At 49.5% G+C, this 23,365-nt stretch overlaps 1 protein-coding gene and 1 pseudogene across 2 annotated transcripts in view; both read right to left on the reverse strand.

Annotated features, from left to right (window-relative positions):
• Positions 1-23,365, reverse strand: part of LOC307055630 (centrosomal protein of 78 kDa-like) — a 324,466-nt pseudogene that overhangs the window by 22,748 nt on the left and 278,353 nt on the right. Inside the window, exons 4-6 of the transcript in view lie at positions 4,727-4,799; positions 3,556-3,665; positions 916-1,090 (exon numbers count right to left, since the gene is read on the reverse strand). The product of the transcript in view is annotated as a centrosomal protein of 78 kDa-like (transcript). The remainder of the gene's footprint in view (positions 1-915; positions 1,091-3,555; positions 3,666-4,726; positions 4,800-23,365) is intronic.
• Positions 5,017-21,485, reverse strand: LOC307056604 (BCL-6 corepressor-like; the record flags this gene model as incomplete). The annotated part of the gene is made up of 7 exons (XM_079709432.1): positions 5,017-5,491; positions 11,724-11,957; positions 12,206-12,387; positions 13,623-13,868; positions 19,483-19,669; positions 21,060-21,182; positions 21,282-21,485. 7 exons carry the CDS (start codon positions 21,483-21,485, stop codon positions 5,483-5,485), a joined length of 1,185 nt encoding a protein of 394 aa, XP_079565558.1. The 3' UTR covers positions 5,017-5,482.

Genomic DNA, 23,365 nt, shown 5'->3' on the forward strand with positions numbered 1-23,365 from the left:
AATAGTCAGAGATATAGGTAAGGATATATATCAGAGTACTATTTGTAACTGAAAAACTGGACAAAGCTTATATACAAGAATGGATAAGCTATGTGCACTGTGGCATATTCATATAATGGAATACTGAACAATCACAAAAAATGATGTAGGAGATGCAAATTTACTGACTTGCTAAAATGCTCATACTAAATTAATTGAAAAAAGTTATAAAATTTGGAGTAATCCCACTTGCATAGAAAATGGAGAGGTACTCATTTTTGTAGTTTTACATTTTTTTACAAGTGCTACAGGCCAGTGTTTGTGAGAGGCAGGCTTCACGTCTACTGTTGGGGTGGACTACAAATTGGCATAGCCTTTCTGGGTGGCAATTTGGCCATGTGTATCAAATGTCTTAAAAATATGTCACACTTAGTCATTCCACTTGTAGTACCTTATTCTACAGAAGTAATCCCGATGGACACAGAGATGTATATACAACGTATTCACATTGTTTCTGACAGGGAAAAGCAAACTGTCTAAATAGAATTGCAACGAATTGATTAAACTATGGGACATCAATACGACGCAATACTACATGATACATCATTAAGTGAAAAAAGCAGGAATGTGAAATAGCAAGTATACTACAATTCTATTTTTGTAATCCCTAAGTGTACATATATATTTGTAGAAAAAAAAAGACTGAAAGTATATACACCAAAATGAACAGTGATTATATCTGGGTATTAAAATTATAGGTAATTGTTCTCTTGTTACTCTGTATTTTCTATAAAGGATATATGCAACTCTTAGAGAAAGTTTAAAAGCAAAATAAAAGCTATCAGTAAAATGAGGCTTTAAAAAATCCTATCACAATAGTATCATGCCAAAAGCTAAGCATATTAAAAATTCAATATTTTCAATTTTAGAATTTCCCTCTAAGCCATAAATCCTCACTAAGAGATTCTGCCAAAGCACTTGCACCCAGGTCACCAATGAGCGTGTTGCAGTTCAGAGTGATGCGCCTCAAACCAGCCATGCAGTCAAGATCACGTCTCCTGGAATGAAGACTCTCAGCCCAGGTTTCTTCATGCCTTCTGGTAGTCTGATACTTCAAAGATTTAATGGGATGAAATTAAGATGCTTGAATAAGGAAACAGGGTGTGCCTGAGTATGGCTTATTATGTCAGAGATTTACACACACACACAGATCAAGCATATATGCCAGGAGCATCAACCTGAGAAATTCAACAGTCACTTCTGGTTTACGAGTCCAGTGACCCAGATTCTGCTCGGTCAGTGATTAGATTCTAGCCACTGGATTTCCTGTTTCTGAACACTTACGTAAAGTCGGACAACTCAATTACAGTCTATGAATTATTTTCCTTATCTTCTAAGTCAGGGAATTGGTTCTAAATTCTATCTTTGCTGAGGCCCTATATTTCATCATCCTGTCCTCCAATGGCCTCCAAACACCTGACTGGGCAAACCATAAGAAAACTTTTTAATATGCATCTTATTTATTTATTTATTTATTTATTTTTTATTTTTTTTGCGGTATGCGGGCCTCTCACTGCCCTGGCCTCTCCCGTTGCAGAGCACAGGCCCCGGACGCGCAGGCTCAGCGGCCACGGCTCACGGGCCCAGCCGCTCTGCAGCACGTGGGATCCTCCCGGACCGGGGCACGAACCCGTGCCCCCCGCATCGGCAGGCGGACTCCCAACCACTGCACCACCAGGGAAGCCCGCATCTTATTTATTAACAAATTATATACACAAAGTTCCATACATATAATTTATGTACATGATAAACTACACAGATTTTTTAAAATAATACAAAGGTAAAAATGTTCTAATATTTTCTTTTCCTAACTCCTAAGGCATTATTTTATTTTACTTATTTTTTTATAAAGATTTATTTATTTGTTTGTTTGTTTGTTTGTTTGGCTGTGCCGGGTCTTTAGTTGCAGCATGCCGGATCTTTTAGTTGTGGCATGTGGGCTCTTAGTTATGGCAGGCACGTGGGATCTAGTTCCTTGAGCAGGGATCGAACCCAAGCCCCCTACATTGGGAGCACATAGTGTTAACTGCTGGACCGCCAGGGAAGTCTCAAGCATTATTTAAAAAACTATATTTACAAAATGTCTCTCACATGCTACCTAGGGTGTGCACACCAGCTTTAGAGGCCTGGACTCTGCAGAGCCAGTTTGATGTGCCTTGGGAAAATAATGGTTTCACATTTAAGCAAAAGTACTGTCTTGAAGACATTCAATTCTTTATATTCATAAAGTAAATTTTGGTAACAGGGAACACTGACTGTAAATGAAAAAAGTCTTATTACATTCCTGAAAAAGTAAAAGACTCAAAGTGCCTTTGTTACTCTAAAAGGAAAATCATTCGTGTCATTTTTCTATTAACAATAACTTATTAAAGCTCCAAGCAGAAACAACAGCAATCACTTACACAGTGCTTAGTATGTGCCAGGCACTATTTATACAAATAAGTGCATTTAAACCTCATAATGAGGCATAGAGGTTAAGTGATTTGCCCATGGTCACTAGCTATGAAATGGGAGAAAGGGAATTTGAACCTAGGCCATTTGGCTTCCGCACCCAAGTTCCTGACTGTTTTCTACCTCAGGGGTCAATGGACTTGCCCTGTATAGGCTCAAAGAAGTTTTCAATTTTTAAAATCTAAATTTAAACATTTCCAGATCTGTGGGCTATACAGTTTCTGTTGCAACTACTCTGCCCCACTGGTGTAGGGTGAAAGGAGCCATAACTACCATGTAAACAATGGGTGCGACTATGTTCCAGAAAAACTTCCTTTACAAAGCCAGGCGACGGGCTGGATCTGGCCCACCAGCCAGAGTTTACCTATCCCTGATCTGCACCATCAAACTATTAAAAAGCCTTCATGTCAAATTATTAATTAACTTTAGGCCTAAATACAGTCATTATAACCACTGTAAAGTTGTTAAGGCATTATTTTAAAAACTGTATTTACAAATTGCTGATGTACTGACTTTTATTAGTTTAAAAACTACAACAGCTAATAAACACTTGATTCATTTAAGTCTTGAAGACTAGAATGGCATAGTTTCTTCACAGTATTACAATAAAAGTTTTCAGTAAAAAAACATACATAAAAGTATTATTAGGTATTATATATTAAATCTCTTATTTCTAGAATTAAGTGGACTATCTTTACTAAATGGTAGAATCCCAAACTGAAAACTGGTCATATTCTTTCAGCAAAATGAAAGCTGCGCTCACATGTATCAAAAGACAAAAATTAGGGCTTCCCTGGTGGCGCAGTGGTTGAGAGTCCGCCTGCCAATGCAGGGGACATGGGTTCGTGCCCCGGTCCGGGAAGATCCCGCATGCCGCGGAGCGGCTAGGCCCGTGAGCCATGGCCGCTGAGCCTGCGCATCCAGAGCCTGTGCTCCGCAACGGGAGAGGCCACAACAGTACCACACACACACACACAAAAAGACAAAACTTAACTGCCCTCTGTATCAATATGTTAATGTGTTTCAATCACATATGTTTTCATGAAAGTTTAAACATAAAATCACCTTTAAGATCTAGGCCATGGGATCTGCTCCAGGCCATGTCAGAATACACCCCGTGACGTTTACTTAACTTGTCTTAAGTGTGATAGAATTCTTTATACCTTGACAAATAACTAAAAGGAAAAAAAAAAAAAAACCCACACACACAATAAGATGAAGAGCCTATACATTTGTCAATCTTGACTTATTTGCTTTTCTTGAGTCAGTTGGAAGTTTATAGCCATATTCTCAAAATCATTAACTACAATCTTCCCAAACAGGTAATTGACGAACAGATGCATTCTAAAACTTGTCAGTAACAAAGTGCTATTCCAGTTTACAGCAACAGTTTAATTCTATTTAGATACTAAAACTGAATACACTGAATACTGCAAACTTTATTCCCAACCACTCAGCAAAGTACTTACATACCTTTTCAGATATAGGGAAAAAAAGAAAAAAAAGAAAAAGCATACGATTCTTCCTATTTTCATTTCCAAAGATACATCCCAATCTTAATGATCAATCAGCGATTTAAACGTCAACTGTAAACCCAGTATACTGCTGCTATGCAGTGTACTAGAGCAATAGAAGAGAGAGGACCTCAAACCCTCTGTTCCCTCAAATTCAAAGGCAGGCTTCCTGACCCCTCCAGACCACTACCGGACACAGGGAAGGCACACTAATGTTTCAGGACCCCAACCAACAGTCACCTGCTTTGTGATTACTTCCATGACACACCCCTCACCAACACCACTGAGTTTGCTGCTCCTACGGGATGTTACATGTATTTACTATTTTAACACATACCACAGTGCATCATAATTATGATTGCAGATAGATGTTCTAACAATTGAAAGAGAATGATGACTTTTTTGCTCTTTACATCTTGCTATTTCCCGTCCCATAATATTTCTTGAAGCGAAACCATAAAATATAGACAAACACAAAAAACAGAAAATATACAAAACGTGTGCTTTGCACCTTAACGCAAACTTAAGTAAAATTAGTTCTGACAGTATCCAGCATGACAAACTTCCATGGTACAAATGAGAATGGACCAAGGTTTGAGCAGGTACAGGAGACAATCCAGGCATGAACACCACCAAGGAAAGGTAGACAGGAAGTAACATGGTGTGTAGGAAATCACGAGACCAGTCTGATGGGAAGAGACTTAAACAAGACTGAAACTCACTTTCTAAACCTCCATCTCCAACTGGACAATTTGCAGGACACAGGTGCACCAAAGTGGCCAATTTATTCAATCCCTTTAATATGGAGGAAGAGTTTAAAATTTTACTGGTTTAATTTGCCCCAAAAGCAACTCTCAACAGTTATGGCCTCTGTCGTCGGAGCTTTGTATGAAATTAAGTCAAAGTGTGGAGCTCCTTTGCCTTTTTTTTTTCTCCTTAAAAAAGAAAAGAAACAATTGTTCCAAGTAAAAACAAACATATTCCAAAGCATGTGTACATTGAAAAGTAAATAAACTTTATTAACAAGTTCATAAAAACTGACTTAAAATTTTAAAAAGAAAAAAACATGTTTTGAAGTCCTTCCGACTGGAGTCGTGTCTCATAGTGTCCTTTCTTTACAGAAATAGTCGTATCATGACACATATGCACAAGGATTAACACCATGACACACTGTACACGGCGGGCCCCGGCGAGCTCACCAGTCGTCGTCTGAGTCCAGGTCTCTGGGGAGGATCCACTCCACGGATGAGCCCAGCAGAGTCTGAAGCTCGTTCATGAACTCCACCAGATCTAAGAGCTCCTTACTTTCTGGATTAAAGGACTCCAGGTCTTTGGGGCAAGAGAATAAGAGACTTGCTGACACTTGCCGGCAGAACTCGGCCTCCGCGATGGTGACAATTTCCACATTTGGGAAATTGCAGCGGAATATGCAGGAGGACATTTGCAGTTTCTTGAGCAGGTCTGAGAGCAACAGCCAGTTACGAGGCCTACACCAGAGAAAGGACAGTGTGGTTTGAGTTTCCGGCAAAATTAGAGGCGCTCCCAACTATGAACTACCCGTCTCCTGGCGGTGAAAGGGCCTGCTACTTCCACTTTGATTACCCCACCCCCACCCCACTTCTCACTGTCCTTAGAAGATCTACTTCTTCTTCTTCTTTTTTTTAAATTTTATTTATTTATTTATTTTTGGCTGCGCTGGGCCTGTTGCTGCGCACGGGCTTTCTCTAGTTGTGGCTCGTGGGCTCTAGAGCGCAGGCTCAGTAGCTGTGGCGCACGGGCTTAGTTGCTCCGTGGCATGTGGGATCTTCCTACACCAGGGCTCGAACCTGTGTCCCCTGAACTGGCAGGCAGATTCTTAACCACTGTGCCACCAGGGAAGCCCGGAAGATCTACTTCTAGCGGGGCAACTCTGGACTCATGTGCATGTGTTAAGAGACCACCTAGGGCGGATCAGCCAACTTAGACAAAAGCAGGAGCAGCGCCCCTGAACGAGCCTCGTTGCAGGCCACCCCAGTGCTGCCTTGGCTCTGGTCACAACTCAGGTCACCCCTCTCCAAGCAAGTGCACCCCGTTCTAGTCACTGGGGAAAACCAGTCTGTATGCCAACCCAAGGGAGATGGCAAACACCTCTTTGACCTCTCCTCTCCTCCGGCCCTCACGGAGAGAGCATGAGAAACACTCGAGGTCACCTGGCTTTCCTTTCCTTTCCCACACCTCCAACCCCCGCCTCAATGCTGCCGGGAGTGAGGCTTTTTCGAGAAGGGAGGTGGTACAATCCTTCCTGATACCCTGGCACGCTTTATGATCTCTATCCCGAATAGAATGTCACCACAAAGGCAGACACGTTCCCAGCCTCAGAGTCCAAGGAGGATGCTACTCCTTAAGCACCAGGGTCAACACACAGCAGAGCAAGGTCTCCTGATGTGTTCACTCCGAAGGGTTGGTCATGGGGCACAGTGGCCCGACCGTGGGGACAAGACTCGATCTAAGCAAATCTGAAGACACATAAGATCCCAGGTGCCACATACGGCTTTCTCTAATCTTATACGAGAAGAGGGTACACATCAGTATCGTCCCGTGGACCTCAGGCGCCTTGGAAGGCCCCTATGGTAGCCGTTTGGGGAGGATCCCTTCCCCAAGAGTTTAGTGACTGAAACTGTGCAATTGCAGTCGCTGACTCCCGTGTCCTTTGGGCTCTAGGGGTGTGTTCCAATGAGGGCAGTTGGCTGGGGAGCCCTTGGGGCCAAAAGCCCACCATGGCACGGGCAGGCGGCAGGCATCCTGGTGGGGGGCGAGAGTGCGTGAGAAGGGCTTGGAGATGCAGACAGTGTTGTCTAAGGCTCTGCTGCACCAGTGGCCTGGCCATGGGCAAGTTACCCTTGAACTTCTCCAAGCTTCCACAGGGCTGCTGAGAGGACGCATTCGGATAGCGATGAAAGCCCTCAGCCCAGGGGCCGACGTGACCAATACAGAGGTGTCACGGCTGCTAATATCTTAGATGACACATTGCCAAGCACAGACCATTCTCACTTGATGGGTCTGTTCAGTCGGTGGCAGTGGACGATAACACAAGTTTAGATAAAAGTATGGATGACCAACACTTGAGAGCTTAAATCAGCCGGAGAACATTCCCCAGCTTAGAGAAGCAGGGACACCCAGGTCAGCTACATCCTCGCGCCCCTTGTTAAGACCCCAAATCAGAACCTGGGCCTCAGATGCTCTTGTCTGTACGTTAAGTGGAGTTAAAGAGAAGCTCTCTCCCTCCATCCTCGAGGAACGACACAAAATGCCTCCAATAACCCCACCCTCTATTTTGCCTCACTCCACCCTCTCAGGGCAGAATCAGTCTAAAATTTTCATATTTACTCAAGTTAATGACAGGAACCTGATACACCACCGGCTGCAACCTCCACAATTCAAGAATGAAATAAAACGTTCACCCCGCCCCCCCCCGGAGATGTTCTGTGTCAACACTGTGCATTAGAATCACTGTTATTAACCTTATTTCTTTGGCTTGTTAAAATATTAATATGAACCACTCCCAGTAAGCAGAGCAGGAATTTATTCAATGTTTTATTACCTTAAGAAAGTTTTCAGACACATCGAAAGCATTTGCCACCAGAAAACACGTTACACTGTTTATACTGGGTAAGTCGTGCCCAGGAGAGAGCCGTCAGGTCTGAGAGCTGGGAGTAGGCAGAACGTGCACGTGGCCCAACACATGGTCTGCTGGGTAAGGGGGGATGGGATGGGGTCAGAACAGGCCTCCTTGTGACATCTCTCAGGTAACTCATCTGTTAAACCTAAAACGGGGGTCATTCTAGCCGCCCATAAGTGCGAGATGGGTTCTGTAAAACCTTTTATGCCCTTTGGAGGACACGCCAATCAAAGGTGACCACTCGGGCTTCCCTGGTGGCGCAGTGGTTGCGAGTCCGCCTGCCGATGCAGGGGACGCAGGTTTGTGCCCCGGTCTGGGAAGATCCCACATGCCGCGGAGCGGCTGGGCCCGTGAGCCATGGCCGCTGAGCCTGCGCATCCGGAGGCTGTGCTCCGCAACGGGAGAGGCCACAGCAGTGAGAAGCCCGCGTACCGCAAAAAAAAAAAAAAAGGTGACCACTCACTTGGGAGCGAACTAGAATGTTCCATTTGCTTACCACGTGAACCCAATGGGGCATGCTGGTAAACCTGGCCATCGGTGCCCTGTTACTTCAGGTCACTGCAGCAGCTCCCTTCCAAAACAAGAGGAGGAAGAGAAAAGGCACGCCCACGAATGCGTTTCTCCGTTTACATCCCAACCTGCCAGAAAGCCCACGCGCCTCTGGGCTCCCAGGCCACCGGCCCCGAGCCCTGGTATCCAGGATACCGCATGAAGCTGCTGCTCTTTTAGCAGGCCCTCACTAGCCAGACTTGAGTGGACGGCTGCAAGCTAATGAGTTGTGTGCCCCAGCCAGGGAGAGGCCCTGTCACGTGGCTCTGGGATCAGGTCTGAACGCCACCAACTGCTGTGCACACATCAATTTACTCAACCCAGGGTTTATTTGCTGTGACAATCATGGCCTTCACCTGGAAACCTTCATCACTACTAGGGCAGATTCAAGGGTACCTAGAAATGAAAGGCCGTCCAAGCTGGTGGGTAAGTCAACTCTCTTCTCCTGGAAGATGGCAGCAAAGGCAGCAGTAGCCCCAAGGCCAGGTCAGACTTTTTGCCACGGGCTGTCCTAACTCAACCACGTTGATCCCACTATTTACACAGTGCTTCTCATTTCCCCAGATGAGGACGTCTTCTGTCACCCACAGGAACCCAGGAGATAGCAGGAAAGGAAGGTAGTACTATCCTCATTCCACACTTGGAAACTGAGGCCCAGAGGTATTAAACACCAAGTTCAATTAACATGAAGTACTAGACCTATAACTCAGGTCTTTGGTACCTGGTCAGCTGGGAAGATTCAAAAGGCCCAAGAGGGCCCCAGTTAGAGGGATGCAATCCAGCTGTGACAAGCATCCCACAGGCCTTCTCTGTTGGGGGTCAAGTGGGCTAACTACACTCTCCTAGCTATGAGGGTGATGGCCTCTAAATGGATGGCAACCGTCGCCACCAACACTTTCTCTAACTGAAAGGTGAAGAGGCGGGGCGAGTCTGTCGACGCAACACATTCCTTGGTTTCTTTTCTCCGCTAGAAATAAACGGGAGTGTCTGAAGGGCAGCCCAGCCATTCCCAAGCAAAGTCAAACTGCTTTTGTCGGACAGCTCTCTGTTCAGCGGCTATAAGCCGAATGCCATTACCCGCAAAATGTAACCATAAAGGCCATAAGCCCGACGTTGTTAGTTAATTAAATGCCTCATTAACTTTTTAAAAAACATGACTTATTCAATTCATAGAAAATTTAACCATCACCGCTAAAGGCACAAGCATGTGCTTGCACACTGGCGTTTTAGCCTAAGAAATAGAAGCCTTTTTCCCAGGAGGGAAAGGTTTGAGGTCTTTGGCCACGCAAGTGATCTATTTAACGCGGATCTGAAGCCAGAGTGTGTTTCTAAACTTCCAGAACCAGATTATCATGACATAAAGCTCAGACAGCCTTTATACTGCACATGGTATCTTTGGCTAAGCAGAAGAAAATAACCAAGAATGCTGAAGACAAAACTTCAGGAAAACCCTCCCAAACCACACCCTTATCTGGTTAAGCAAACTGTCCTTCAATTTTAAAAGGTTTAAGCTGCCACATCTCCCAACTGGGCCATCATCCCAACATTTAACATTCTGCCCAGAGAAATCCCAGAAAGTTGGATTCAAAGTTGAAAGCGTTCATCTACTTGTCACAATGTTCAGCATCAACACTGGTGATCTGTGGAATCTACATATTGAAATTTACATTTGAAGCAAAAAACAAATCCGACCGTAAACATTCCCAAGGCTTCCTGTGCAATCAAAGGCCAGGTAGCCTAAAAAAGTATGGATCAAGTGCCCCTTGGTCCAGGCCTCAGAGCCACCAAACCAAAATGGAAACTGTCTTAGAGGACCAACGAGGGTCTTTTGACGTCTCTGGTCCCAAAGGGAGGCTGCTGGAAATGATGCCAAGTTCACAGGTGGGGCTCGGAGCCCCGCCCTCCACGGCGGGTGCAGCAGCACCCCGCCCCCCATCTCCAGCATTTGCTGGAAGCGGGAGTCCACTTTCTCAACCCTAACCCAAAAGTTGGGGTTAGGGGTCTCCCCCCCACCTCCAGCGTTTGCTGGAAGCAAGGAGACTATCTTCTCAACCACGGGGGGTCTAGCTCAACACTATGTGCAACATCTGCTCTGTCCTCCTAGGCGCCCGCTCTCAGCTCTTGGGAAACCAACTGGGTGCTCCTTGGACTTCACCTGCAAGTAACTGCGCTAACTCCCAGAAAGTGCTCTCTAGCTAATGGAGAGGTCTCCAAGAGACGTGTAGATATAAACAACAGCACATTCAACCCACAACAACAACAACAAAAACACCCCCAAACTAAGCATAGCCCTAGTGCTTCCAACTTCCCACCCACAGTCATGCCTTAGGGCCAAGGCAGGCACACTTCGAAGGGCTCACGGCACTATGGACCGGGGTGGGGGGACACGACAGGAGACGGGGGACAGGGGCACAGAGCTGGCTGAGGGTGTGGGCGCCAGGGCTCCGGGCCAGCCTGGGTCCTGCCACCCCAGTGCTCAGCCACACCTCCACGCTCAGCCTGCTGAACCGCGTTTTACTGTCACCATTCAACTCCCAGAGGGCTGATGCCAGCACAGAAAAATGCCTTTGCCCTGTGGGCTATTACATCACAATTGCTACTGACAAGTATGGTGGGGGAACTGCACAGGGCATGGAGAGTCATCTGTCTCACAGAGGTTTTGAACTGTAAAAAGGGCAATTCCAGTGTGAGCCAGTCTTGCTGAGGAGCGTGGTGGGCTGTGGAGCACTGCTGGATCGCTACCTGTACGGGTATCAGCTAACCCCTCTGAGGCTCAGTTTCCTCATCCGAGAGTGGGCTAGTACTCGTTACTCCCAAGTGAAGATGTTAAAAGGGTGAAAGGAGTTACCACAGATCACATGGGCTTAGGCAGATATCAGCTATCTTTCGATGTTGCTCTAGCAATAGAGGCTATCACTGTCATCAGCCGTGCTGGCTTGGGATACAGCAGTGTGGACAGGGAGTTTTGGGCAAGGCTCAACCCCTGCTCCCCGCCCATCAGCCCTCGGCTCCCGCGCCCTCTCAGAAAGAGACTGCTCAGGTCTGCCCCACTCCCACCCCTACTCTGCACAGACACTTCCCACCCGCTACCCCACAGGGGCATCACTCTGCCCCAAACAGCACAAGTTAGTAGAGCTAATAACTACTCTCCTTCTTGCTATTCAGAATCCAAAAGGGCTCAATAAAATTCCCCTGGTCGCCAAGCCCTGGGTTAGGTCAGATTTTACATCAGAGATAAGTGAGCCGGACTGGCCGAAGCAGCCTACCTGCCTGAACGGGAACAGAACATCAGAGAGGCCTGCCTTTCTTTTCACACCACGACTGAACAAGCCACCAAAGAGCCCGCAGTGTGAGCGGGACCAACGCAAACACCCTGCTGGAACACCCAGCCCAGCCCTCCACGTGGAGGGGGCTGGGCTCTGAGACCCAACCCCATCCCCAGCCAGTGTGTCCCCCACCTAAGGAGCAGCAGCCGGCAGATCCTGATCCGGGGCACCCACAAGGATGCTCACCTCGTAGCCAAGCCGGGAGGCCTGCTGTAGGAGGGTCTCGCCCGCGTTCTTATTGACAATAAGTCTCCGCGCTTCCGGTGGCATCGGGCGGGACTGGGTGGTCTCTGGAGGGGAGCTTGAGCATGTCCGCTGCGAGGCCTGGGAAGATGGTAACAATTGCTGCAAACGGTCCAAGGGCTTCTGGTCCTGCTTGGCCGGCGAAAGATCATAGTCGGAACTGGGCTCAGGCCGCTCCTGAGTGGAGGAAAGCACTTTTCCTCCTCTCTGTCTGAGGGAGGCGGGGCACGAGGAAGGGGCTGCATTTTTACTAGCTGGAAACTTCACCACCACCCAGGAGACAGGTCCCCTAGGAAGGGGCAGTGACGTTTTGGGGGGAGGGGTTCAGGAAAAGGAAAGCTTTGTCCCCAGAAGCAGAGAAGTAGGCAGGCGGCATGTGCCTGCACAGGCCCGGGGGGCGGGGGAGAGCCAGGGGCAAGAGGTACCTTGCCATCCGCATTGTCCACGTAGGAGTCCCCTGGCAGCGGCAAGCCCCGCCTGGGCTCCTGAGGGATCAAATGCTTGGTTTTGCACGGTCGCTTCCCGGATGGTTTCTCGCTGTTGTCGGTGTATTTCTGCGGCAGGGGCGAAGGCTGCCGATCCATTTCTTCGTCCATGCACAGCACATCTGTCAGGGGGAGAAGAAGCGGGCGTTACACAGTTGTAGCCGGTGAGGAAAGAAAAGCCCATTGTTAGCACTGATCGTTGGAGCAGCTTCAGTTTTTAAAGATATACCAATTATGTTTTCAAAGCACTAATATTTTAATTATCCCACATTCAACCGGCAAATAGGCTAACCCACGAAACGCCAAATGGCAAGTCGCTTCGAAGGGCCGCAAGAGAGGGCAGAAGCCAGCCCTTCGTGCGCTCCCGTCCCCACCCGTGGGGGGCCTGGGTGCTCGGGACAGGGCGACTGGGGACAGACAGCCTGAGGCTGGAATGAGGGCACTGACAAGCGCCCGGGGTCACCCAAGACTTCCCTTGCTGCCCAGCCACGGGCTGGGTGATGAGGAGCAGCCCAGGAAGTCGAGCTCCTGCCTCACTGTCCATTCCATAAGAAAGTATGCAGGCTGAAAGGACCTCATGAAGAAAACTCCCGGCTCGCCACGCGCTACTCTTGTCAACTTGGATGGCGCTCAGGTCCCCTCCAGGGCCGTTTCCCACAGAGGGCGGGTGATCCACCCTCCAGGAGCGCCCCCCGCCCCGTGCGGACCTTGTTCATTGTCACTGCATTTAAGGGACTCCTCCAACCAGCTTCTGTTGCTTTTGGCCTCTGCCCTTTTCCTGCCAGGTTTCTCTTCGGAGATGCTATTGCCCTGGGGGGTGACCGCAGGCTGAACCGCCTTGGTCACTTCCTTCCTGCCCTGCCGGCCAGGTTTGCTCTCTGCTCCCGCCGTTCTCTAAGGTGCAGCAAGCGGCGCTGCTTTCTGGGATGGAGCCCTGTTAATTCAATGCACACCTCAGGTTGGTCAGCTCACTATAATGTGGCTCTTCTAAGCGGTTAGAGGAACTGTTTGTCATTTCCCTCTCAGGCCAGTCAGCTAATGGAGAAATAACTACAAATTAATGAAGAAGCCCCCCGGGGCGGGGAACGAACTGTCTTACACATCACTAACAGGGGTGGAGGAGGGGAGGGGTGTGGTCACTGTGTTGGCTGGAACTTGTCACCAAGTCTCGGGAGGGGGCCTATTTGCCTTTGGCCACCTTTGGGCTCCAGCCCCGGCACCTGGCTTTGGGGGGGTGGGGGGTGGGGAGGTGTGAGTGGCTCCCCCCAGGGCTCCAGGGTGGGACTGGAACTTTCCACTGCTCCGCTCCAGGACTTCCGTAGGGTGCCCTGCGGTCCCGAAGCGAAACCGAGCTCACCTTTGGAGACCCGTCTCCGCTTGGCTTTCGGCAGAGAGTCCTCCGGGAGCACAGTGGTCTCAGTGTGGTTCCTATCGCCAGACACCTTGCGATTTCTGTTCAGCCGGAGGGTGGGGCTGCGTGACGCGTCCGGGGCCGCCTGGTCGGCGGGAGACTCTCTGGGGGGCTCCGTGTCCATGTCCTCAGGAAGATCACTGTCTTCTGGGGCTTCGAAGGGGTCAGGTTTGCTTCCATCATAGCACTCCCCTAGGGGAGGGGAGACAACCCGGAAAGGAGGGAACAAAGGTCACCAGGAGCAGGCAGGACCCCCATGCCCAAGGCAATCTGCTACCAACAGACCACCCCCCTTTGGAGACCAGGGGCCTCACACGCTGGAAGCACAAAACCCTCAGAAAGACGTCCCAAAGGAAGGACAGCTGAACACAACCAGCAAAGAAAGCAGAAGATGAGGCGTGTAGCCCACTCACAATCCATCCTTCAAGGGTCAAGGTGAGGCATCTACACCATCCCTCTATAGGCATGTGAGATAACTGCCTAACTGCTTAACTCTCCAAGGTGGCTAACTTTTAAAGGGGGGGTGAGTGACCTCACAGTAAGATCCAACCAATCAGGGCGGAGCTACAAATGACTATGGAAACAGCTGCTAGTAAACAAAAAAGGCTGATGTCATCAAGAGACCAAGTAGCCCCCAACTGCCATCTACACAGACATGGCACCAATGTTCACTTGGGTCAGCAGGGGCGAGGGTGAAGAACAAGGGTAGGGAAAGAATGGTGGGAGGCTGGGAAGCTGGGGAGACCAAGGCAAGAGGAGCCTGGCAAAGGGAAAGGAAAGGCTTCCTGGTGCACACACAAGGGTCAAGGGCAATTTCAAAGAACTCAACCAGATTGCTACAAGTCCGTCTGTCCTCTTTCCACACCCGTGGGGGGAAAAGCATTTCACTGCCATCGAGAGGCTGCTCCTATTTCCTGTCTAGGAAGAGGGCCCTCAGTGACACGAGTCACCCACCTGGCACGTCTCCACGCCTTCCTTCCCAGGCAACAAGCATCTAAGGACATTTCAAAGACAAGACTCCAACCCCCTTCATGGGGGGTGGGGTGGGGGGGCGGCGGGCAGGGCTGAACTGCTCACACCCCAGCTCCGCCTGTGTCTCTCCTGCCCCCTCTGCTCAATCTAGCATCCACTGGGGGCTTCTCCTCCAATCACCCCAGCCTAACATCACTCCTCACTTTTGCTCTAGCCAAAGAAACAGTTCAACTGCTTTGCTAGTCACATTGTTTCTAACACATAAATAATTCCATAATGATCACTGTGCTGTTAAAGAGTTCCCCGAAGATGACTCTGGGTCCATCACCGGCCGGGGGTGGGGGTGGGTGTATGAGTTTGGTATTTAGTTAACACCTGAGCTAAGCTCCCACAGCCCGTTTTTCTAGATGAAATCATGGACACACCCCTCACATGCTGCTCGCATTCCTCCTCCTCTCCCTAGACCACTTCAAGTATCACTCCCACTTCTGCCCAGCCGGCTGGTCCCCTTATCAGCCTCTCTTGGGGGCATTCCCAGCATTTAATGGCAGCCAGTTGTGGGGATGAACCTCACCCTGGCCTGGGCTAGCCTGGCCTGTGTTCTCAACGGTGGAACACACTTAGCTTTTCTCCAAGGGTATCCCAAGGTGGGACAGGTCCCCATCTACTCTTGCCGGAATGGTGGAATCACCCCAACCGCGAGGGTCTCCTGCCATGGCAGCAGGAGAAACCCCAAACTCCTGGCCTGTGCTTACAGGTGATGCAGCCCAGGCTACCGCAGGCCCGGTGAAGACGGCGTGCTGCAACTCTCACTCCGGCTGCTCTGTGACCCTCTTAAACACTCGGGCAGGAATGGCGCCGCTTTACAATTCGGCCCCCTTCACTGTAAAGTGGGAATGTTACTGCTAGCCTCCCTCCAGGGTGGGCTTCATAATCACAGGCCGGGCTCAGCACAGAGAAAGGCTGGAAAAATCCCTTTAACCAAAAGATGCCGAGACTTTCAGACCAGCCTGAATCTCAGGCCTGAAATGTAGGAAATTTTAAGAGGTGAGCCCTGCTGGTTACACCATTGGACTTCTCTGGTCCAATCAGCCTTCCCTAAAAGCTCCGTGGGAGGGGATCCATGGAGGAATGGAAGGGCTACCTTAAGAACCCCCATGTCCAATTTGAAAGTTTCTTTTTCCAAACTAGGTCCATCCACCCTTCCCCCAACCCCGGAGCCTTTTAGGGCAAAGATCTCAATTCCCCTCAGCTAAGGCCCCCCGAGACCTTACGCTAGTGTGACCTTACCCAGGCCAGTAATAACCCTGAAGGACACCCACCCCGACTGCCCAAGATACCCATGGCCACCAGCTATGGGGTAGAGGCTCCGTGTCACCTGGAGCTTCTCAAAGACTGTTCTAACCACGACCCACAGGAGGATGACCCTTGAGGGCAAAGGAGATGGGGAGATAAATAGATACACGGGGATCCTAACCATCAGGCTTTGCCATCATTGCTACTTTTGGCCCTTCTAAAAGTGGGAAGCCATGTGCCCTTGGTCACCCAGTCTAAGCAAGATGTGAACGTGGTCCCTGCAGCATGGTCCTATGACTCACAGCACATATATCCCAAATTCATTATGGTTGTACCATAACATCACCTCACAGAAGCATCACCACAGAAACATTTACAAGTCACTGTGGCAACAAAGCACCCTCACCACTGTTGAGCCATGCCCAGTGAGGCCTAAACAAGGTGAGAGGGTTCTGAGTCGCTGGAAGGCTCCCCAGGATTAAAATCCCCTTCTCTGTAGCTTAACTATAATAGCACCTCCAGTCAGGGCTAACCTTGTTAAAAGTTACACCTGCTACACAAGGAGTGCAGGGGATCTCTGTTCCAAAGTAGTTTACAAACGTGCAGGTGCTCAGCTGGAAGAGAAGTTCCCTGAGCAAAGAAGTTTCATGAAGCCCCTCGACTGAGGCTTCCTCCAGCTCCTGGCCAGGCACTGCCACTGAGCAGGTCCTAGGCCTGTCCCAGCCAAGTGGTTGGCAAGGGAGATGGTTACTCCAAGTTTGAGAAGGAAGGGACCAATGCCTCCTTGCCCCGCCCCATCTTCAAATGCCACTGAGGGTTCCTACTGATGAACTTCCAAGTCTGAGGAACCTCCAAACTCATTTGGTGAACTTCCAAAATAAAAATTTCACTCAGCCACCCATGTGATCATAAAGAATAAATGAGTATCTCAGCCACTGTGTTTTCAAGTTAATTTCTTTTTTAAACAAGCCCCTAGCAACAAGATGCACCCGCACCAGGACAACCAGGGCCGCGCAAACAGCACCCACCACCTTAGAAGCTCCTGGTCCCTCCATGGGTAGGGGCTGCCTCAGAAGGGGGAAGGCATCTTGAAGGCATCCTGGACCCTCTCTGTGACCCCTGCCCGCCCCAAATCCCCGCCCCAGCTCCCATGTGCTCACAGCTCGGCTCTCGGCCACACCGACACCCATGAGAAGGACCTGAGCCCGTATCAGCTCAAGACATCATGGCCCAAGAACAAGAAGGCCCATTCATATCCAGCTGAATGGAATGAACACCTGCTGTGCCTTGGATGTGGAGGCCGCAGTAAGAACAGTGGCCCCTTCAGGTGACCTTTCCTGACCAGCTATTTACAAACCCCACGTCTCTACAAGACAGAGGGTGGATGGGGAACCCACCTCCATTGCCCCAATCTTTCAAATGGAGCCCCTCACCTTCCCCAACCCTTCTCCTGCCCTCCCATGGTGGCGATTCATGGCTCACTGGGCCATGTCCCGGGTGCTCCAGGAAGAGACCCGTCGGTCGGTCTGAGATGGGAGGCAGGCGGTGGGGGGAGGGGGCTTTCGGAATCATCTGGGGCTCAGGCCCTGCTCCCCATCAGCCACACCGAGTTCTCGTCTCCACGCTCAGCAGGAAAGACTGGGAAGGACGCACACAAACGTCTCTGGGAAGAAGGGCGGGTGAGGCCACTGAGACGTGAAGGGCAGCGGCCACCCTGGGTTTGGCCACGTTGCTGGAGAAAAGGGCGAGAAGACTCGAGGCCGGTTAACTGCCCGCTCCCTTCCTCCAGCCTCCCTCACCGTCCACCCACAACAGGCAGATCCCCTCCTCAGAAAAGTGCATCCCCGTGAACTTGGCCTTGCTCACTTTTATCACATCTCTCTGAGAAACTTCCCCAGGAGCTGAGTTATGAGGCCACTCAGGAGGGTAAGGGCTGCGTGTCCGCTGTGAGCACAGGCAAGGAGGGAGGCCTTCTTGCTGCTTCACTCCAGGGTGGCCTGGACCCTCCGTTTTTCACTCCAATCCCGAGGGGGAGGAGCTCGGAATCGTCTACTCCAGGCACATCAAGAGCCCCATCCCTCGGGTAAGGCCACCGCTGACTAGCCCCAGAAATATACACTACCAAACGTAAGGTAGATAGATAGTGGGAAGCAGCCGCAGAGCACAGGGAGATCAGCTCGGTGCTTTGTGACCGCCTGGAGGGGTGGGATGGGGAGGGTGGGAGGGAGGGAGATGCATGAGGGAAGGGATGTGGGAACAGATGTATATGTATGACTGATTCACTTTGTTATAAAGCAGAAACTAAAAAAAAAAAAAAAAAAAAAAAAAAAAAAAGAAATCCCCTTCTACGGGAGCCACGTAGGACAAACCAGTCCCGGTGTGGCTTGCCCAGAACCCTGGCCACAGGCCTTTGTCTGACCCCAAAGGTGAGCTGGGGGAGGGCAGTGCTCCAAGCAGCAGAGAGAAGCACACGCTGCTGCTGACCACAATTTTCCCGAACTGCATCAGGCACCCACGACCCAAGCGTGCGGGCGAACGCCGACCCTACGACTGGGTCCAAGGGCCTGGGCCTCCCAAACGTGCCCACCACCCCCGACTGTCCCGTCTCAGGAGGATTTCATGCCCACCCTGTCCTCGACGTTCACCTGGGTGCCCTCACTCACCATCACCGGTGAGGTTTCTGGGGTCCGGAGCAGGCTGCAGGCCACAGGCCACAAGCACGCACACTGAAGAAAGCAGGAGAAAGACCTCCACTTGCTGCCAACACATCTCATTAGCCCAGGAAGTCTCGAGGGCAAAGCCCGAAGTCAACCCCAGTGGGGGAGCAGCTGATGGGACCGCAGAGTGTGACTCGAGGCAAACACTAGCTTTCTCTCCAATTTGGCCTCCAAAACATAATACACCCCGTCTGGTAGGAAGAGCGCCCTCGTTTATCCCACGCCTTTTGGAGCGTGCTGTCAACTCCTAATGACTGCAAACAAGCCTGCCACAGAAAATAATTATGCTCATCTCTCTGGTGCCTTCATCAGCCCTCATCTCATTTGAACGAAACCTCTGCCTTTGGAGGGAGAATCCGAGTACTCTCCACTCCCTCCCATAGGAGACTGTCACTCTGGAGGGTCTGGCTCTGGCTGCAAGTGTCATTCCACTGCTACCAAAAACCCGTATCCGTACCTGCTACAAAACAGAACACATACCTGCTACGCTGGAGGTCTTGCACTGCCATTCCTCTGCTCTACTGTATCAGACTATTACTAACTGCAGGACTAGCATTTCTCTGGAAAAAGGAGATGCGTGCCAGGAAACAACATTTCATAGGTGCTTCACTCCTGGATGCCGCAACGCTCAAAAGGACAACCAGCCTTGCAATCCACAGCTGGGAAGGGTGGCCAGAGCAGCCCGTTCTCCGAACAGCCAGCACCCAGACGCTGGGCCGTCGGAAGCGTATTGTTTCCTCTCACCTCCATCGGCACTGGGAGCGGAACCGCCCCGTTCCCACCGACGTGGTACCACACGCGAGCCGCCTGGGTTCACTTACATCTCTCACTGTCGTTCTGGTCGGCAATGGCCTCCTCCAGGGCGACCGACTTTGGCTTTTTGTCCTGACTTCCTTTCAGCCTTTCCCAGTCAGCGGGGCTGAATTTGCGCACCTCGGAGTCTTTGGTCGTGGGGTGGCCACCTTCTCGCTCTTTCATCTCCAACTCTGAGAAGCGCATCACTGCACGCTACAAAGAGAACGGAGATGGAAAAAAGACACACCTTACCACCAAAGCTATTTCACTGCCCTTACCTTAAAGGAAAGTATCTTCAAAGAACAGTTTGCCCAAAACCAACCACAATTTATGATACAACTGAGATATTTTAAAATTGAACGATAAAAACGTAAGAGTGTCTATGTGTAACTAGTCACACACTCTTTATTCGTAAAGCCTTATGTATGTAGAGATATATGTGGTGTGTATGTATAGCCATACATACACCGTGGCATAGAGACAGACATTCTCTTTCGAAGGTAAATAAAACAAAACACAACGCAAAGAAAGCGAAACAAAAACACAACAGAAAAGAAAACAAATGCACAATGAATAAAGACGACCATGGCCCACAAACTTCCCTTTGTATATTTGGAAATGAAATTTAACACGAAAGGTTTATGGAAGATTCTAGTAATAAAAATTTGAAGAACTGACCTCACAGTAAGCAGCGGGTAGACATAAAATACTGTCCTCTTGTAATCCTTCCATCTATGTAATTAAAATGGGCACTCAATGGATCATTTAGATAACTTCATCCATTTTTTTTTTTTTTTTTTTTTGCGGTACGCGGGCCTCTCACTGTTGTGGCCACTCCCGCTGCAGAGCACAGGCTCCGGACGTGCAGGCCCAGCGGCCATGGCTCATGGGCCCAGCCGCTCTGCGGCATGTGGGATCCTCCCAGACCGGGGCACGAACCCGTATCCCCTGCATCGGCAGGCGGACTCTCAACCACTGCGCCACCAGGGAAGCCTTCATCCATTTTTATATGCATAAACCAATTTTTTTCTTAACATTGCAAAACAATTTGGCATTATTTGTCTTCTAATTAAAAGTAAAATATCTTAAGGAAATTCCTATACAACATCTATCATTCACTAGCAAGTTAAATACATACTCTATCCCTTTAAGCAAGGTTTTTTTCTTTTGTTTGTTTGTTTTTTGGGTGGAAAAAAAAAATTGCACGAATCTCACAGACAGGCGGCTGCTACACACCTCCACCAAGTATCACATAAGGCATTCTAAGCAGCACTTTTAGGTATATTTTTAACGTACAGTAACGGCAGAGAAATCAAAGCGATTGATAGGTAAATGTCATGCAGTCTTTTAGACATCCTTCGCAATAATTAAAACTTCCGTTATCAGCATTCAAGTGGAGTTCGCTTAAAATCTACAGAATAACTTCAAGTATCCACTTATGTCCCCTTACTGGACACATTTCAAACATTTAAATTATCCTAAGCTTCATTAACCAAATCAGCCCGGCATCCTGCCCTATCATACCCCCGGCCCCCTCCTCTTCACACATTAAAAAAACCTGACAACTGGTCAGGCTCCTGAAATTCGGGTGGGGGGCGCTCACCTGCAATGCCCGCTGCTCCCGGCCGAGCTGACTGGAGTCTGCGTACAGTCCGGTAGCGACACACTTGAACCGGTCACCCACGTAACCAGCAGAGTTTGCGATTCTCTTTGCCAGCTTAGATGGCTTCGGGTTCAGAACTTTGCCATCGGTTGATCCTGCCTAGTCAGCTCCGTCTTTGGTGTAGGTGGGGGTGACGTCCACACTCGGTGGGGCACTGCCCACGCAAAATGGTTTGGGATCCTCTTGGGTTTTCCCAAAAGTGACCGCAGAGCCGTCGCTCCCCAGGGTCGGCTCCAGGAATGGAGTCGAGACCGGCGTCGCCAGTTTCTCCTTGTTGGTTACCGCTGGAACATTCTCCTTGCTTAAGCCGGAGACTGGCTGGCCCGGAGCCTGTTTGAAAGTATAGGCTTCGTGGAAGTCACTCATGCGCCCCAACTCCTCTCTCAGGGCAATGAAATCCCGGTGTGGCTGTAGGGCCACATTTTACTTTTTTATTTTTAATATATGTTCACATGTTTCCATAAAGGATCCAAGGTGGCCCATAACGTAAGGACACACAATATTAGCTTTAAAAAACCATGAAAAAAAAAAAAAGGGAAATCATGATCCTGGAAATGGGTTGTATCCTTTTAAGGGGTGAGAATAACAGAATGAGTGAGCCAAAGATTTGGGAAAGGATCTCACATTTCCAAATGTCCAAATCTTAAAATTGCACCAAGTGGGAATGTAGCTGTGGCAATATTAACCTCAGAGAGCTCTATGATCGTTGTCTTTACTCATCACTTGGTTGCAAGGTTATAAATGACAGGGTAAGTGAAGGAGGGCAAGTAGACAGATAAGAGTCATTTCCTGATTCTCAAAAGAAGGGGCATCACCTAGGGAAGGGTACTCCAAAATCCTACAGGAATCATCTGGATATACTAAATTTTCTAGGTGGCAAAAGTATCTCATTTGACCCTAGCAGCCAGATGGAACTTAGAAATCTGTAGTGAAAAGCTACTCAACTGAATGCAAGTCATATGACTAGGAGCATGTCAGTGAACAGTTCAAGTGAAGATGCTGTGGAAGAGCACTTCACCTTGTGTCTGAGCGTCCTCAGAATGTGCAACGGGAGACGCAGTACCTGCTCTGTCTCACAGTGACCCTCCAACCTCTAAACGCATCTTTCCTGGGAAGCTGAATTCAAAAAGTCAATTTAAAAAAAAGATAGGGCTTCCCTGGTGGCGCAGTGGTTGAGAGTCCGCCTGCCGATGCAAGGGACACGGGTTCGTGCCCCGGTCCGGGAAGATCCCACATGCCGCGGAGCGGCTGGGCCCGTGAGCCATGGCCGCCGAGCCTGCGCGTCCGGAGCCTGTGCTCCGCCATGGGAAAGGCCACAACAGTGAGAGGCCCGCGTACCACAAAAAATAAATAAATAGATAAATAAATTTTAAAAAGATAAAAGTCTCTAGTAGAGAAATTTTATCAGAGCCTAGTATTAAGAGCTGTAGAGCCACAAGTTTCCCATGATACAGCCTTAGCAGAGGCTGTTAAGGCAGTGACAGAAAATTTGTACCGAGGGAAATAGCAGAAGAGTTTGCCTACAATTCACGAAAATGATCCCTGCACTTGGCCTGAAGGAAATCAGCAAAATTTGTAACAGCTTGCGTATTTGTATGCGGGACTGAGAATGAATTTAATTTTTTAATTTCTCTGAATTATCACATAAGATTCAGAAGATGCTCTCTCTGCCTAGAAGCCACCCCACTGGGGTAACTATGCCTACGGAGTTCCTTTGCCTATGACTCCTACTTGCTAACAGACTGGCAGCCTGGCCCCAGGGCCTGGTCGCTGCTCCCAGTGCAATGGTGGATATGGTGTCAACGCTTGCACAATCAAAGCCCCTTACATCCTCTCCATGCCTCTGTCCCACCCCCCACCCCACTCACCATTGATGTTCAGGAAGGGGAAGGTGTCCTGGATGGGAACGTGGTGCTGTGACTGGTCCAGCTCATCTTCCTCATCTTCTTCATCCACATCATCTTTCTCATCCCAAGGAGCAGATCCAGTGGATCCTACCCGAGAAACACACACACACACACACAAAGGTCAAAAGTGAGGCGCTCACGTTGCACTGTCATCCCTGCAGCTGACCCACTGTTCAAGCTAGGCACTGCCAGCACACAGGTTCCTTGGGTTCAGTGTGCACCCTCAATGCCAAAGAGTGGGAACCAAGGGTGTTCACCCCACTCCCAGCTCCTCCTACGGAGCCCCAGTGCAAGCTCTCATCCCCTCCCCTATCCAGGAGCTGCAGACCCTACTCCCTT

The sequence above is a fragment of the Hyperoodon ampullatus genome (genome assembly GCF_949752795.1).
Source record: "Hyperoodon ampullatus genome assembly, chromosome: 7".
NCBI classification, from domain to species: Eukaryota; Metazoa; Chordata; class Mammalia; order Artiodactyla; family Ziphiidae; genus Hyperoodon; species Hyperoodon ampullatus.